Source organism: Diachasma alloeum, unplaced genomic scaffold, assembly GCF_001412515.2.
Source record: "Diachasma alloeum isolate Michigan unplaced genomic scaffold, Dall2.0 Dall_scaffold_00359, whole genome shotgun sequence".
In the NCBI taxonomy this organism is placed as follows: Eukaryota; Metazoa; Arthropoda; class Insecta; order Hymenoptera; family Braconidae; genus Diachasma; species Diachasma alloeum.
The window spans coordinates 1105179-1124247 of NW_021680498.1; the positions used below are offsets into that span (position 1 = coordinate 1105179).

Here is a 19069-nt window from a genome sequence, read left to right on the forward strand (position 1 = left end):
GGGGGGGGGGGGGGGGGGAGAGAACGGGAAACGAGAGCACTGGACAAATCACATTTACGACAATACCCATGTCTCATTTTTATTAACGACTTCAGTTTGCTCTCAGTTGGATTATAACAAAGTGCATGTCCCCTCGGGGGTGAGTTTTCCCAAAAACTTTTCAATTGCATATCTCATCCAAACTCGAGCGTTTGTTTCTGATCGATTATTTTTGTTTTCAATCCCTTCGCTGGGGGGTATTACGTCATATTCAATTTTTGGTTCATAAATTTTTATTAGATTGGTAGATGGATTTGTTTATGCGAATTAATTGTTGAATTGGAGAGGGTATGCTTCCAAATGAAGAGTTTTGCTTCTGAATGGAGACTTTGGTTTCGCTCACTATTGAGTTTTGGATTTTGTGGGTTGTAGTAATGCATTAGGATGCAAAAATTCCGAAAATTTTCCGGAGATTTTTTCAACAATGAAGTTCCAAATTCACTCATCCACAATTGATTAAACAAGAAATATAATTCAATTTACCAAAATCATATAAAATCACCAATTAAGTACTATTTCCCCATAATTTCCCATAAATTTATTTATGTTTAAAATATTTCCAAAAGTTCATTATTTACAAAGGAATAACTGTTCGAGAAGAAATTTAATCGAAGAGTTTAATCTCCCCAGGGATGACTGATAATTCCATCGGAAACGGATTTGAATATTGGATAAAAATTGAAGAAATTGAAGCTCGAGCAGTCGACGATGACATCCCCTCGATATAAATCGTCGCGTTGAAACGCGTGGGAGTGCCCCAGCAATGATCATCAATCCACGACTGGTTGAGATACGAAAAGAAAGGATACGGGGTAAAACGCGAGTTCTAGGATTTCGAGGAGTATCTCGGTACGTATCTCTCCTACGAACCAATTCGTCTTAGTCACTCGTCGCTGCTCGATATCTGTCGTGGAGTTGTTCACATGAGACACGTGACGAATACATCGGGTCGAGGGGAGCACAACAGGGGTACAAGTGTCATTAGTCCATGATTTTATGACTCGAGTCGAGGATTTATGAACTTGGAACTTGTATTTTCTTTCACGCAAAGTGTTCAATTATTTGTGGCTTTGATAAATCCGAAGCAGTTTCCATACTGAAGATTAATTTTCATTCACCGAAATACAACGTTCAAAGACTGGTATCAACAAAATGCCAATTAACTGATTGACCAGTGCTTCGAGCCCAATAACATTCCTCGCTGATATGGCAATAGCATTGTGTCATTACGACAACACGAAATCGAGAGATCACAGATGAGATGAATTTATTTCTAGATTAATTTATTAAGTAATGGATTATCGATTCAAAGTAAGAACTCAATTCACTCCTGTCACTTATCAGAAGTTTGTTCCCTTTGTATGTAGTAAAGAGATTTTTTTCTGGCTTAATCCCCAATTGTCATCAATTCTTGTTCTTGCTGTTTGTTTCAAATGACATTTGTACCTTGTTTGTAATAATCGGTATCCACGCAATTATTGGAAACCTAGAGAACACGGTGGACATAAAGAAATAAATTTGTATTCAAATTTTAAATGTAAGGAATAAATGATATTTCTACAAGTTCTAAAACTGTTGATTCTCGTACTTTTTTTATATTTTTTTTTCACACGAAGTGGTGAATTATTTGTCGTTTTGATGGTTTATCTGGGTATTTTTGTTTTCTTCAAACTGAATATTAAAGAGGAATGGAGAAATTATCTTCCCTGAAGCTTTTCTAGTTTCCTGAGCACCATTCATTTATCAAAATAAATGGAAGAGGTTTTTCACTCGTGAAATGGTATTAACACAAAATTTTTATTGATTTACAAAACGAATTTTAAGCAAAAATTTTTAGGCTGCCTTGTACCAAGATGAGCCCTATTGTGATATAAGAGATGAGAATTATACGAGCAATGAGGAGGATGATTCTTACTACTGTGAAATATGTGATCGTGATTTTCAAACAGAAAAATTACTCAATGATCACAAGAGTACACATCGGGTTTGTGGTATTGATGGTTGTACATTTTCGGCTCATCCGAAGTTAGTTGAGAAACATATCACGATGCAACATTGCACTGGATTGTATCATAGGATGAAGAATATGAAAACACCTGAGGAAATTGAGAATTGGATTGCAGCGAGGAAAAGGTAATTCAAGGGTCAGGGGAAAAATATTTGTTTGATGCAAAACAACGACCAAATAGCTACATTTTTGCTTCGAGAAATTTGTACGAATGATTCAACGAGATTGCTATTTGTTTGTCCTTTCGGCTATTCAATACTCAAATACAAGAAATGAATTTTTAAATAGAATAACAATGACGACGCGATAGCAACCCTGTAACTTCGAACGAAATATTTATCATTTAGCTTCACTTCATGAGAGATATTCTCATCCTGAAATGGCGCGGTCTCCGCGCGAATCATCAGCCTCTCGAGCAAAATGTCTCGTTGTTGAAACAAATAATTCATTAAATTCCCTTATTATTCACGTTTGAAAATTTTTCATGCTCAAATAAACCAATTATTTCTACTCACCATCAGGAGGCACAAAATCTTCGCTAAGACGGCAAGCTGTGGTAACCTGCAACAACCAAACAATAATCATTAATTTTCATCAATAAGACATACGCAATAACTCGAAACGAGCATAACTAGGAGTCATAACAAGCGACTTTAAAAAAACGCGGAATCGTGAGCGGCGTGTGCGGTGGAAGTTGCACACACGGACGATGTGTTGTCGGTTGCGCAACCAAAGTGCATCTCGTGTTACTGCGGGAACACACAGGTGAGTCAACAACGACCAACAACATGAACGACACCGACATTTACACGTGGGCATAACGTTCATTAGCTCATTCGCTTTGATTCACTCGAGTTATTGGGCTCGCTCGGCTGGATTATCCACAGGGCACCACAATCGCGATGATTTTTATTATTCCAGGGAGTCCGGTGACTCACACAAGGGCAATTAGCCCAATGAAACATTCAAATGTCTTTAATTTTATTGTGAGAACCATTTCATTAAAATCATACGAAACAAATTCGCGAAAACAATTCGCAGAATTGTTCTATTTTTTAGTCTAATCAGTTTTGAGTTGATCATTTAATAATTAATTTTCCTTCTTCAGTTAATTAAGGACATTTGGGGTTGCATTATGCGCATGGAGTCGTCAGCAATTTAGAAGTCCCAAAAATGGGGAAATGCGGAGTTAAATGGATTCAAGATATCGCGGGGATTTAACATCGCGGGAATTAATGGCGCGAAATCGAGTGGGCGAATGAATCAAGTTGAGGTACAGAAGTGCATGGGGGACACGTGTGTGGCGCTCACTTTGACTCGGGTTGTACACTCGGCTGAATTTCCTACCGCACATTCATCACGCGTACACACCAGCCCCCGACACGCATCAAGTCGTAATACCCGCACTACGTGGATCGTGTTTATATGTATGTTGGGCGCAACGAGCGCCGACGACTCGGGTTTCGTGCTTTAATTGCACCGCGATTCCCTGGTGGAGAACAGGAGTTACCGTACGGGGCAATGGCGACTGCACAAGGGGAGGGAAGACTCAGGTTTTGAGGATGTATTCTTAATTGTTAGGGATCGATTTGAAGATTTGTTCAATATTATTTTTTTTGCAGATTTATTGATTTTTTTCTATCACGAGTGGCAAATTATTTTTATTGGATTCTAAAAATCTGAAAAAATCGGAAACGGTTAAAAAATTGGTTAAAAATGAATAATTTGTGAACAATCAGTTTTCCACCATAAAAATCATTTGTTCGGAATTGTAATAAATTTATTCAAACTCAGAATTTTACCAGAAATCGATTTAATTCCTGAAAAAAATTAATTTCGAAAGTTTAAACAATTCCAATTTTTTATTTGTAAAGAACAAGTGTTTAAAAAAATAATAATTCTGCGCGGAATTTAATTTGAATGCCGTTGAACATTCATGATTTTTTTCCAATTTTTCTAACGCAAATTAGTTGACAAATTTGATGATTGAAATTCATGATGATAAATTTCAATGAATAACTCGGAATCTAAGGCAGATAGCAAAATCTTTATTAGAACCTTTTTCGTAGCTCTCAATTCGCACCGCAAAAAAGGTCATTATAAAAATTTCGATATCTCCCTTAGATGCGGAGATATTCCTCGAAAAGTCAGCTGAGAGCCAAGTCGACTTGAATGGTATATTTCGATAAGAGTGTTTTTTGACCCGTGGGTCAACACCAAATAAATCGCCAAAAGACCTCCAACTAGTGAACACCAGTAATACTCAACCAGGAATAAATCTCAATTAATTACATTACATGAAATTAATTAACGATTGAGATGCGCATGGCATTCACACTGTGGATTCCACACATTCCCGTTGCCATCGTCAAAGTGACAGGTCAAATTCACAGCAATAAAAGCACTCACCCATTGAGCCCTCTCATCGCGAGCTAATGTAGCACGTCATGTCCATTAGATCCTAATTGCAATTTATTAAATAACCTTAAAACTCTTTGAACTCGTTAACAAGCTCAACCGGGCGGTTAATTACCCCGGCAGAAGCTCTCGAATTACTCCCAAAAAATTCGTCCACATGTACCTCGGCTTCACTTTTCACGCGCAACATTCGAGTCATTGACCAACAGGTGGAGGACACCAGCACTAGTGTCGCTAATTGGATAAAAAAAAACTTGATTAAAACCTCTGGCACTCGCGTATCATCGATCCGCCGGGTGAATGGGTACTTTAACCCCGAGAGTTGAACGATAAATTCCCCAATTTTTTCCGCGACGAATCTCCGCAATTAAAAAACTAGCCGGATTAATCCGGGGACTAGAGGCGATAGGACTAGTTGAATGCGCCAAAAAATCACTCCGCTCGTGAATTCGGAGCGCTGACGAGTGAGTGTGGAGTGAGAGGATGCGACCGGCGTGTCACCCTTGTGTGGCACGTGGGGGACTCGTCCTCAGGGGATTTAGTGGGGATTGTCGCCTGCCGCGTGAAAAACTGCCAACACTTGAATGACCGGACGAATGAAAAACGGTTTACGGGGCTTTGCTAGTGTGGGACCGGTGGATTTTTCGGGTATTGGGTTTGGGTGGGAGATCCTTGCGGGTGAGGCGAAGGCTTTTCAAGGGTTTTCGCTCGAGAGGTACTTTTGAAAATCCATTAATTCGCGTTCGCATAACGTGGGAGGTGTTCAGGAGCTGCAGAAACTTGGAAACTAATTTTTTGATGAAATTAAATTTTTTTAAGTGAATTTTTTGATTCATTTTAGCGGAATAGTTGAGTTTTTTTGAGGGTAACAATGTCTCGCATTATTGGGATTATATTGGCATGTGAAAAACTGGAGTGAAGATATTTTTTTCAATAATTCTGGATTTTTTAATAGCATTGCATTGTGAGATATCATTTGAATTACTGTTTTTATTTCTTTTGCTTGAAATTCCTCAGCTGTGGTACAGGGACGCCATCGCAAGGTGGCGCAGTAGTCGAACACAATTCAAATGCGCTCGATCACCATCTCTCGATACATGAATGAATAAGTAAACATAAGCGAGAATTCAAAATCATTGCAAGGAATGAATATTTCCAAGTGTTTTGGGGTCTTGAAAAAAATAACATTAGTAAATATATTTTTCCAAGTGTTTGAAGGATTAGGGAAAAATGTTGACAGTCGCCAATTCATCGATACTAATATTCAAGACCATTTGTCATAATGTCATGATATTAAAATAACATCATAAAAACAAAAAAATCATAAATCATATTTTATTCATAAAATTAAATTTTTTTTTTTCGAAGTCACTTTTTGTGACGATTTTGTGACTTCGATAAAAAAATGATTTACTTTTATGAATAGAATATGATTTATGATTCATGATTTTTTTGTTTTTATGATTTTATTCGAGTGAATCAAATCATATTTGAACAACCGCTTATAATTATCTTCATAATGTATAGTATTGTATTCTAAAAAATAATTTAAACTATTATTTAATTCTCATGAAACAGTCTTCACCTCTGGTGCGGAGACGCCACCGCAAGGCGGCGCAGTAGCCAAACATAACCTTTAAATGCGTTTCATCACTCTCTCTCATTTTTTAAAATATATCGTGGAATAATTGTTCACTCAATCATCAATCATTATCACAATTGCTGTGAAATAAAAAAATTCACTAGTACAATAATTACGATATATGATAATCCACCTCTCTCCAGTCCTCATCACTCACTCCGGAAGGCTCTAAAAATTAGCGCTTCACTTTGAAGATAATTCATCATTTTAAAAAAGAGTACCCCAAATTTAATTACGTAGATGCATAATGCAAGAGGTCAAACCACCAAAACCGCTAAAAAATGGCCTCCATCGGTTCCACATAAGCAGACTCTGAGAAGAAAGAAGAGATGTGGAAAAAAAGAGAGGGCGCGTGCGTTCAGAAGAAAGTCCACCCGGTGTGCCAGTTACACAAATGAGAAAAGTCACCTGGCCGAGTGGACAATGCCCACCACCGCCCGAATGTTTTCCAAACAGGCGAAGCGAATTGCCCACAAATCACGGGTGCGGACAAATAGGAGATAGGTTTATGGGACATTTTCTGGAAAAAAAAGTGTATCGGAGAAGAAAATATGAGAAAGACTTTTTTCTTCGCTTATGGCCGAATCAAATTTTAGAAATCTGCTGATACATCTGCTGAATTCGATTTAACGCTGAAATTGGGCGGATAATTGAGAAGATATCGCATATTTGATACAAATATTTTTTCATTTTGAATCAAATTAAAATAATTATCATAAAAAAAAATTGGAAAATTTTAATTTGAAAAAAAGATGTAATTTTTCATCAATTATTAAATAACAAATTGAAGAAAAATTATCGTGTATGTTATTATATCAATTATTATTACCATTACTGCAAAAAAACGATTTGAAAAATTTGATTTCGAGTAAAAACGTAATTTTTCATAATTTAAAGAATAAAAAACTGAATAAAAATTATGGAATATTCATATCGCATTGTTGAAATGGCCACGAAGTGTTGTAAAAGTACAGTTGAACCGTAAAACCCCTCATTTACGTGAGAGTTCAAGCCAAATGGAGCCCATTCGACTTTAATCGAAGTCGTGTTCATATCAAGTGGCTATATACTGTGAATATAAACAACAGTGGTTCCCCAGAAAAGATGACGAAGGTTCAAGTGTACGTACTAGTGAATACTGGGGTTTACGCGTGAGAAGTGGAGCCACGCGACACAGTTTTTGCAGTTGTACGTGGCGACGTTCCGACGGCGTCATCATTCCATTCCGACACGCTTCACATCATCTCTCGGTTTTTCAATTTTTTTTTTGGTTTTTATGGAAGATTATTTTTATTTTGCAATCGAGGGTCAGATGGTTTGGGAAGTGATGATAAAATTTATTTGTTTATTTATTTTTTCCTTCATTTATTGATTAATTGATTAATTTATTTATTTATTGATTTATTAATTTATTAATTTATTTATTAATTAATTTATTAATTCATTAATTTATTAATTTATTAATTTATTAATTAATTTATTTATTCATTTATTCATTTTTCCTTCATTTATTTTTAATTGTATAATGCATAATCTTGTCGATACTGATCATAATGAAGAGAATGGTCCCGCAGAGGACAGGGTATGCACGTGGACCTGAGCATCTATATCCGGCCTGAGGAGTTTTTCAAGAGGTCCAACCCTTTCAAGTACTCCCCCTCCCAGTGGAGATGTCGGTGGGATAGGGACCCGGGTGATTCATTCTTTTCTTCTAGGGGTCACAGTAACTTCTAATACTGGTCAAGATGTTATGGTGTAGGGTGTCCGGACGTTGAACGATTGATGATGATTGGAGCGATCACTCCTATCATCCGACACTGAATCAACAGATCTTTATATACGACATGTTTTTGACAGTTTCTTGGGGTTCTAGGGCTTTTTCTGGACGGCTGACTTCATGTTTACCGATGTTCTGGCACTTTCAGGGCTTTTTTAGTAAATAAATGAATGAATAAACATTTTTTTGGAACTTAAACGCATTTTAGAATGGGTATCTTGATAAATAATGAAAAGTTTCGAGATTTATATTCATCTTAGTAATGACAAATTATAATTAATAAAATTATAATTAATGCAGTTAAAAATTATTAGATAATTGAGGAGTAAAGAAGCACTTGGATTGGACTGATAAATAAATAGTATTTCATTCTGAAAAATTATATGAACTACTATTTCTATAGGATTCTCATTAAATAGGCACCAGCCCTGGTACAGTGACGCCACCGCGAGGAGGCGCAGTAGCCAAACACAACCACCAAGAAAAAAATAACGTCATCGAAAATATTTTTCCAAGTGTGTGATGAACTTGGAAGAAATATTTGACGATTCCAAATTCGACTATACTAATATTCAAGACTAATGATCACTGCAGTCGCCAAACGTGGCAAACAAAATCGTAGTTGAATAGACGTTTAGGTTCATCTTCATAATGACAGATGCATTTGAAGATTATGAGATATTTACGAAATAAATAAGCACTTAGATTGAATTCTTGAATAATATTGCATTCTGAGAAATCGTATGAACGACTATTTCCATTTGATTCCCATGAAATAGGCCTCAGCTCCAGTACAGTGACGCCACCGCAAGGAGGCGCAGTAGCCAAACACAACCGCTAAATCCACTCAATCACTATCTCTCAATAAATGAATGGATGGATAAACACATCAGATAATTGAAAACAGGAAATTAAGGAGATAGTAAAAATGTTGTCATGTGAATGAGTCATGTGTTGGATACAGAAAATATCAGTGCCATAGATTTTTCAAAACATTCTTCTCCGAGTTCTTTCCGGATTATAAAAAAATTGAAATATCCAATGTGTCAATTAGCCATTCGTCAGAGTTTCCCGGCGCCACGTCATCGCATCACTCAACCTTCTGATAATTGTCGCGCTCACCGCAACTGGAGCATTACCGCCTCCCCCCGTCCTATTCATCTACGAATGACTGTACCAAATCTAAAAAAAACCTCATCCACCCGTTGACTAATTCCGCCATGAATAATCGACTCCCCGAAATCCTTCCTCGATACCCCGAATCCCCGGTCTAAAATTCCCAGTTCTAGCAGCGAAACAGCAATTCCACTGGCAATTCCCCTGGACGAAGCCAACCAACTTCGATCGAGCGAATGACGTCACCGCTTACATATTTCACTCGCTCTTTATTTCAAGTGTCGCGAGAATTCATGCACTAGATGTCACGTCGGGGGAGAAAAAAAAATAACAAACGTGTCTTGTCAATGGTCCCGATGACGGAGTTTCGATAATAGCGTCGAAGGCAATTCTCAGGCGCCGTCCCGGTGTCTCGCCGCTCTCGATGGGGCTCGAGAATGTCATGTTGCAAGAGGCCGATTTATTTGTCGCCCAAATTTTTTTCACCCGGTGCACTAGGAAGCGAGACTCTTCTAAAACATTTTGGGTGACCCAAAATTCAACTCGTTTTTGGTGATGTTAAATTTTCTAACAGTGTAGTCGACGCCAAATTTATCGCGAAGGGAAAGATACATTTCCCGAGAGACAGATTTTTCTTCAACTCCTTAACGCGAGCCTTCGTGCGGGCTGAGGGCCCGAGGATTTTCCGAGGATTTTCCTCCTTTTGCACGACTGATATGAAGTTCACGACTGGAATAAAGTCTCAATTGACTACATTATTCAGAGGTTTTTTCGTCTTTTGGGCTGGGGGGGATGAGTCATGTGAGAACCGAGGAGAAACCGCACAAGGCAGTCTGCAGTGGCACTTTTAGGGTGGCCCATGAGCAACCTGAGTAGGATTCTTGAAATGTCAGACGATATTTGCTATTCAATGGTTACATTTAAAGTTGTGTAAACGTGAATTTTGAATTTTGAAGATTAATATCTGAAATAAATTCTACACGAAAATTAACATCTGTAGGTATTTTTCTATGAACAAATGTCTATTTGCGAATGTTTCAAAAAATTCACGCAAAAGACGTGTAGAATCTTTCAGCAGAATTTATTAGCGAAAGCGTTAGGTTTCTATTAAAGTTTCTCATAAATTGTTCAGAATTAATTAAATGTCAATTCAAGATTAATTAATTCAATATAATAAAAAATATTGAAATATAAGTAGATGAATTTTCGAATAAGGAAAATCATCAACTGAAGAGCAAACAAAATTTCAATTTAAAAAACGTAAATTTTGAAAATTCAAAAACCAAATTTTTTTTCAAATATTGAAGACTGTATAGCTTTTTGTTAATTATTGCTCTCATGTGATGCCCAGAATATTCCGATTTAATTTAATAAAATAAATATAAAATATTCAAATGCTCAAGATAAAAATTAATTTATTTTTATTTATTTATTATCTGCCCTTCAGGGTCATCGCCCTATGGCAGAGGGGCTTTAAATGAAAATACATAAATTTTTATAAAAATATAAAAATAAAATAAATGAATCCTGAATTTAAAGAATAATAATAAAAAATGACCATTTGGGCCAGACAAAACCCCAAGTCCCTTCGGGACGACCTAAAATCGGTGGATGAAGTCTCTTACAATAGAAACAATCAACATCTGATTCATTAATAGAATCTATTTGGAATCTTCCCCCTCGCCTACGTCACCCGAGATGACGAATAAGTCATGTGTAACCAGTACGAGCACCGCGACTATCGATACCCGTCCGATTGCCCGTCAAGACAAAAGGTATTTGCTTAACCCAGAAAAGGGCCCTATCGGTCTTTATCGAAATCGAATTTATAAAGATCGTAAAATGTCTGATTACTCTTTCACCGCCTTTCAAAATCTTTGCCGAGGGATTTATACGGGAAATGATTTATGGCGCTGTAAAAAACTTTGCCATTTTCACTTTTATCGAATTCATTTAAATCCTCGATAAGTGATGACCTAATTCTTCATCGGGCTTCGACAATTTTTTTCTCATTGAATTGGAATTAAAGTGTCGGGAATTAAATTGGAAAAATAAATAAGACTAAACGCGTGTCTTAATGGCGTGATTGGAGATAATCGAGTCTTTAAAAGGGGATGAAAAACTATCCAGAAAAATTGTATATTTAAATCGCACGAAATAAAGTTTTTATTGAATTGAAAAATTAATTTTTTTTTATTTAATAAAAATTATCATTTTTTTGTTTTTTTAATTTAATTTTTTATTTATTGATTTCTTGAATAAATGTTTTTTTTTTAATTATCAATTAAATATTAAATAAAATATCAAATAGAAATTTCTTTGATATTAATAATTTATTATTGTTTCGAAATTAAAATTGCCTCAAAACAAATTAAAAAAGAAAAATGCAATAATTATAATACAATAATGAGAATATGTTTCTCTTTAAATAGAAAAACTTTTTATTTGAAATGACTGAATTGTTCACTTCATTTTAATAAATAATTTAATTGATATAATTTAAAAAAAATTTTGAAACGAGTAATAAATATCAAATAAAGATTTTTATTTGATTCAAACGAATAATACGAATGAATAACATTTTTCCAAGTGTAAACAAGAATAATCTCAAGTAAAAATCCCAAAAATCCAAATCTACAATAAATTTCCCAGCAAACGCAGCCATCATCGCCATTTTCTTTCAACTCACAAATAAAAATATCTCCAGTTGTGTTGAACCGATCTCCCAGTTGAATCGTAAAACAGACATTTATTGTCACTCACTCGTACTTTCACACCGGGTGAAAAATATCCGAAGGATGTAAAAACATTTTTCGTCAATGCGAAACGAGAAAACTTTCAGCAAACAGTAGTTACAGCTAGTGTACGCGTTACATCTCTCTCTCCAGGAAAAAGGTGCTGAATTTACGTGAATAAAATATTTGAAAAAGTGTTGATGATGAATCATAGATTTTATACTACGTCTTTCCGCGGAATAAATATTCACTGCGCAATTCGAGTGAAATAAAAGGCGGTTCGTCCAGTCGTTCGTACGCACAAGTTTTTGTTACGTCACACGGGGGAAAAGCCATTAGAAGAGCGGAGGATGGGACAATCCCATGAAGAAATATATGGTATACAATTGATAAATAATTGTCCAATAATTAAAGAATTAATTGTTTCAATCAAAAAACCATTCATTTACATTTCAAAAACTGTTTATTGACCCGTTTTCAGTGAATATCTCGACATCTAAGGGAGATAGCGAAATTTTTGTCATAACCTTTTTTGTGGGGCGAATTGAGGGCTACAAAAAAGGTTATGACGAAAATTTCGTTATCTCCCTTAGATTCGGAGATATTAGTAGAAATCTTGTGAGGTTTACAGCCTCACTACTAATTTGATTCGAATGAAGTTGATTCGGTTCAAATGAACAGAGCTGTATGCGGGGATCCCGTGGAATGATCCTGAAGGGTGTTTGCTTCTAAGAATAGCCCGGTAGTCCATCAGAGTTCAGTGGTTGGTAGCCACTTTCGCGATGCAAATTCTCGACCGAAAAATGCCCGCGATGGATAATTCATTGCTCGGGCTTCTTGCTGAAGTCTATCCCCCGGGGCGACAGCTCGAGTGTTATAGGCGGTCTATATACTTCCTGCAGTTGTAAAACATTATGTGGGGGAAAATTTTAGTCTAGTTAATCGAGTTAGTCGTCGTGAAGATTGCCATCCGTGGGAGATTGTAAATTTCAGGTCATTTATTCCGGAATAATTAAAGAGAAAGTAGGAAAATTCAGGGGAATCGCTCCTTGAATTCCAGATTCCTTTGAATTGTCGGGAAATGCCTTCAAAATTCCTGGAATTTTAATCATTTTGAAGGGATTTCCTGGAATTTGACGGTGAATATTCATTTGCACTTGAAAATTCATGGAAATTGCCGAGTTTAATTGAATTTTAGTTAAATTTTCGGAGAAACTTCAAAAGTTCATTAATTTTTTTCCCTTAAATCGAACTGAAGGTTACCTTCCGTCCAGTAAAATTTTCTACGATTTTTTTGTCAAGTTCTCAAAGACAAAAAATCGAAGAAAAAAAAAATGAAATTCGGAAAAAATTAATATTCTTAATTCCAAAAATTGGTTCCAAGCACCACAATAACCCTTCCCCCAGCCCTCCGAATCCCCCCCCCCCCTTGAAGAATTTCAATCCCTATTTCCTCCGTTTCCCACCGCCTGACCATTACAAAATTTATCTACTGAAATATCTGGATGCGTCGACGGAACCGGCGCGCCCATCCCTTTCCCCGCCAGACTAGATCACCAAACTTTTTCACGACGATCGAACCCCCATATCTGAGAACATAAAGTCTAGAATTTTTTTACTGCCCTCTCCCCACGGAATTATCATCGCACAAACAGCGACCTCCAGCAGTTAACTAATACATGCGGTAATAAATAAAGAGATAAAAAAATTGGAATAGAGAAAAAAATACGTGAGCGTTCCGCTCAAATGATCCGAGACAGGGGGAATTGGGTCATCGGATAATACGTCGCAAAATTGAATTATTCCGATATTTTTATTGGGTATTTCTCCTCGCGCGCGGTGGGACGAGGTCTCATGTCCTAATGAATGATTATAATCCCGGAAAAATGGGCGATTGGCTGGCGAAATGAGACAATGGGACCTTCAAACGAGAAATCAATCGTTTAATAAAAATAATAAAGTTGTATCGGACTGAAGCGATTGTTTTCCTCGCACGGGGATAGGCAGCTGAATAGGCAGTGCATGCGTATATAATACAGAATTCCAGTGAATGATTTATTGAAAGATGATAAATCATATTCCGTATTAATTGAATAATTCCTCCGCCGATGATAAATCATTTTGGCGGAATAAATAAATCTCTCGCGCGATCTTTCTTCTGTGAAATGCAGTCTCAATTGAATGAATATTAAGTGGTTTTGAATTGATCAGTTGTGTGGCATAATGGTGATAATAGATCGGAATTAATTGAATGAATGGGACAGAAAGATGAATAATATTATTCTTGAGAACATGAGAATTTTTTTACGGTTATTTATTGCTAAAATGAGGGGTTTTAATATTTGTAAGTCGTGAGCAAAACCTTTCGGTCATGAAACACATTTGCTCATACGATTGTTTGACCCTCAGACCCATAAAAAAATCTTCATATTAAATTCATTAATTTTTTTAAATTTTTTAAAATTTGATTTTTTCAATTTTTTTTCAATTTGAGCTCCTCAATTTTTTTTATGTTCATGTCATCAATATGGGCCTTTAAATGGCGCTTGGATTACCTTAAGAGTGAATTAAACCTCCACTACTGCTCAAATTACCGCAGCCCACGCGAAAAATAATTTTTTTCACTTAAACTATCGAAAAATTTGATTTAGGCGAATCTAGTAGTTTTTAAATATTTTTAGGTCATGAATAAACTAAAAAACATTTGCTCATATCATCGTTTGACCCTTAGGTCCTTAAAGTCTCTTAATATCAACTTTATTATTTAAAAAAATTTTGTTTTCTATTTTTTTTCAATTTTCACAATTTTTTTTTCTTCTCAATTTGATTTCTTAAAATTTTTTTATATACATTGTGCCTCTAAATGGCTTGCCTTCTGAGTGAATTAAACCCCCCACCAATGAAGAAATCACCCAGCGGGCGACCAATTCCCCCCCTCAAACCACATTAGCAATGAACACACGTTGAATTATGAAACCGAGTCAAATACGCGAAGAGCTAAGTGAAGAAGTTGAGTAAATCGGGGATAAAACACTATCGGGGACCACCTGTACGGCCGTTCGGTGCCCACTGAAGCGTATCGTGAGAGAGCAATTAGCCGGAATTGAGCCCGACGATTGGATAGGTACGTCCAGTGGCCGCGGCGTTTGCTCAACCGTGACCAAGTCCCTCCCCGATAGTGTATACACGCACGCAAACGGGGCTGAACTCCTCCGACCGATTTTTTTTCAATCCTCGAGTCCTCAGTACAAATCACATGCTAATTACATTCAAAAGACTCGCATAAATACATTACTCGGGCTAATTGCGCTGCCACGATTGCAGGAATGATTCCTGCCATTTTTTTTCGGACAGGATATGCGAGTGAAGAATTTTCGGTGAAAAACGGGGCCGCAAGGTGAGACTTGTTTCTTATGATGATTTTTAACTTTTGTCGGTGTTTAGTTCTTCATTTATTTAGTGAGAGAGTGATGGAGCGGATTTAATGATGAAGTTTTGCTGCGGCGCCACCTCGCGGTGGCGTCTGTGTACTAGAGCTGGGGATTATCTCATGAGAATCAGATAGAAATGGTATTTTAAATCATTTCTGAGGATGCAATACCATTTGAAAGGGCGATTAAAATGGTTTTTCATTTCTCCAATATCCCATGATCAACTAAATTTGTCATTATGAAGATGAATATGAATGTCTGAAATGATTTTTAATTTTTTTCCATGTTTATTTGTTCATTTATTTAGTGAGAGAGTGATGGAGCGAATTTAATGATGACGTTTGGCTGCGGCGCCACCTCGCGGTGGCGTCTGTGTACTAGAGTTGGCGACTATTTCATGAGAATCAGATAGAAATAGTAGTTCAAATGATTTTTCATAATGCAAAATCATTCAACAATCCAATTAAAGTGACATTAAATTATTCATTTCTTTAATATCCAATGATCTTCAACCGAATTTGTCATTACGAAGATAAATACAACAGTTTCTTGAGGAAATATCTTCAATGATGGTTTCAAAAAATAGGACACGTTAAGATTCATTTTCTGTTCTTCAATTGCCGACTATATTCACAAAAAAATTTGAAGTAGATATTCTTACTCAAAATGTGGGAGAAGTGGGTCTCGTTGAAGGTGCCAACTGGAGACTCCTCTCGATTAATATCGAGAAATTAATTGCTCCTTCACCGCACTGTGATCAGCAGACATTGACAGGTTCCCTCGGTTAATACGAAATTTTCGTGAGGTAAGAAAATGGAATACCAACGGGCGACATTCAATTACTTTGTCAGCCTGCCGGGAACCCGCGAAAGTTGATTCTCCCGGAGTTGATCACAACCAAAATTCAACGAAAAAAAAAATTAATCATTTCATCATTAGAATTTTTGACATGAATAATTTATTGACATAAAAATTAATCATTAATCATTACATTTCTCGATAAATTAAATCACTAAATATTTTTCCCGTAATATAAAAAAAAAAAAAAAAATTCTTCAGAACCTCTTGGAGTGTATAATCCCAACAAATTGCGGGTAAAACACACGGAGCATTTGAAAATTGATAATTGATTGCATCTCACTCGTGAAGAACGCGGAGAGTTACCTCGGAGGTATAAATTATAATTGAATTAAGAGGCCTGAGCTCTTAATTAACTCAGCCGAAACAGATTCACTGGGGCGCGACCCCCGGGTTTTATTGCGCTTTGCCCTAGTATTCCCCAGCTCCATCATCATTATATCTTTATCGTTTTCCCCATCTCAGTGCTTGTTTCGTTCAATTTTTTATCCCTTTTTTTTAAGACAGCCTCTGTCGCGTTTTATACCATTGGGATAATTTACAACTCAATGGAGCCATTGAATCTGTTTTATATGGCTCATCTCCTGGTGCCTTTGTTCTCGCCCTTTGACGTACGCCGAGAGTGTTGGACAATTGTTTTTGTGTAACAGATTAAGTCCACATTCCGTTGATTATTGTCGATCAATCACGAAAGAGGAAAAATTTCACAAAATGGGATTATTTATTAAAAAAAAATTTTTTTTCAGTATTTCCTCATGATGACTGATTACGAATTTTGACGCCAATAATTAATTATTTAGGTTGATAAATATTATTAAATCTTACATAGCATTTTTTTAAATGATAAATTGAATAACAAAATAATTGGATTGCATCTTTTATTTTTTTAATTGCATGTTTTATTTTTATTTGACCCTCGGAAGGGTCAAATCAAATCTCCACTATTTGGAATTCGATACTCCCGAGATTCTAAATACCCCTAAAATGTTTGTATTGACATTACTCCCCCGCTTAAAACAAAAACACATGAATTGGCTACTCTCGTGGGAATTGAAACGTCTTGGGTTATTTGTTTTGACTCTGGTGGTGTGGCAGTCCGCTCCGCCCAGCTTGTTTTCTCGTGTTCTTTCCCCGCTCTTCCTCGTGTTCTCTTTCCGCCGTTCGTTCACAATTTTTACTTGTTTTTGTCGTTTGCCACCCAGCTATGGCTATAAGAAGACCACCGAAAATTCAAACCGTTGGTTTTTACTCCCAATACCCGGCGCATTGCATTCGGGGGGGAATCAAGTGAGTTACCGAGTCAGCGGTGCATGGAATCGCAGAGTATACATGGACTCCGGGGATCAGGATACTCCTTTCAGGATTCTCCATTCGTATCTGTCAGGCTGGCTACTGTATTTAAATTTGTTTTGGTTGATTCCGGGAGGAGATTTCAGTGAGAGAGAACTTTTTTTGGGGGAAGTTTGGTTTATTTTTTAAATTCAAGTGGAGATGTGAATGAGAAGATTTTTCCTTGAGGTTTTTACTGATTTTAGATTTTTGTTTATTCGTTCATTTATTGAGAGCGAGTGATGGAGTGCCTTTTGGGGTTGGGCTCGGCTACTGCGCCACCTTGCGGCGGCGTCTCTGAACCAGAGCTGGCGACGATTTCATGATAATCAAATAGAAATAGTAGTTCAAATGATTTTTTAGGTCACAATACTATTTTACAATCCAATCAAAGTGGGTATTTATTTCTTTAATATCCTATGATCTTCAACTAAATTAATCATTACGAAAATTAATGTAAACGTCTATTCAAATGGGATTTTCTTTGTCATATTGGGTGACTTCGAAGAATTTGCAATTGCCAAATTTTTTTCCGAGTCCTTCAGCCATTTCGCTAAATATTTTCTATAATAATAATAATTGTTTTTATTCATTGAAAAAACCTAAAAATCCCTAACGGGATGGAATAATATCCTCAAATTATCCTAGAGATAGTTTCCTCCCCCATATAATTACCTTGAATTTGTGCAAAATCCTGTGGCCTTCATAAACAGTATTGAGTGAACCACTAGTGCATAATAGAAGCCAGGAAAGACGACAGTCAGAGCGAGGTTACTCGACCACGTTCCATATAATTTCCACCATCTGTATTCGTTATCCTTCTGAGCAACACGATATCCCTTATTCCTCGTTGAATCCAGTATGAAAACCACAGTACGTGATGAGGAATGCTCATTCTGGGTCAGATATACGGGAGGTAACCTAGATCAATTCGATGAGCATTTCGTCATTGAAACGTCAGATTTGATTAACGATCTCGTGCCATAAAAACATATCTGTTGTGATACGGCGATACGAAAATGAGGGATTAATGTGGGGGGGGGGGGCAGCGTTTGGCAAAGAGAGAAGAAAAGATGGCGATGAATGCCTGAATCCACCGGAAGTATTCAGCACCCAGTGTACGATGGATATGTATTTGGAGTCACGATCGAGTTGTAAAAAAATTTTAAGAATTGCCTAATGCTTCTATTATCTATTTCAGAAGTCAAGACGAGTAGGAATAGCACTTTATCAATCACAGCGGTACGCGTGGAATTTGATCAAAGTCGAAACTGTGTCGAAAGAGATAGTCATCTCTAGATAAACCGTCAGCTGATCCAGCATGTGTTGGAAATAATGTCAGATTGACGAGATCGATCATGTTTAATTTATAAGTCATAATTATTAGTAAACAAATGAATTATGTCACTCACATTTAATTATAGATGATTTTTCTCTCGTTTGACATTTCTATAATATCGGCTAATCTTCGGCCATTAGCCTGTTTTCGTGGAAGTTATGGTAGGTGAGGTACATAGACGCCACCGCGAGGTGGCGCAGTAGCTAAATTTAACCTCCGGATACTCAATCATTTTATATGATCATAATAACATCATAAATCACTCCAATTAAATCATAATCAACTTTTGAAACTTCGCTAGTTTATAAGTCTCCACGAGCCAATTATTTTTTTCCCTTCCGAAGGAAATGATCTATCCTTATCCTTATCATCATCGA

At 36.6% G+C, this 19069-nt stretch overlaps 1 protein-coding gene and 1 long non-coding RNA gene across 2 annotated transcripts in view; both read right to left on the reverse strand.

Annotated features, from left to right (window-relative positions):
• Positions 1-5797, reverse strand: part of LOC107041210 — a 15082-nt gene extending 9285 nt beyond the window's left edge. The window contains exons 1-2 of the mRNA XM_015261652.1: positions 5761-5797; positions 2563-2609 (exon numbers count right to left, since the gene is read on the reverse strand). Of these exons, the coding sequence (XP_015117138.1) occupies positions 2563-2609; positions 5761-5797 (84 nt within the window). The remainder of the gene's footprint in view (positions 1-2562; positions 2610-5760) is intronic.
• Positions 5798-17790: 11993 nt separating this feature from the next.
• LOC107041213 lies at positions 17791-18852 on the reverse strand. Its single transcript, XR_001461041.1, has 3 exons — positions 18766-18852; positions 18029-18274; positions 17791-17917 (listed from the first exon to the last, which is right to left on the reverse strand). It is a non-coding gene; the product is annotated as an uncharacterized LOC107041213 (long non-coding RNA).
• Between the last annotated feature and the right edge of the window lie 217 nt (positions 18853-19069).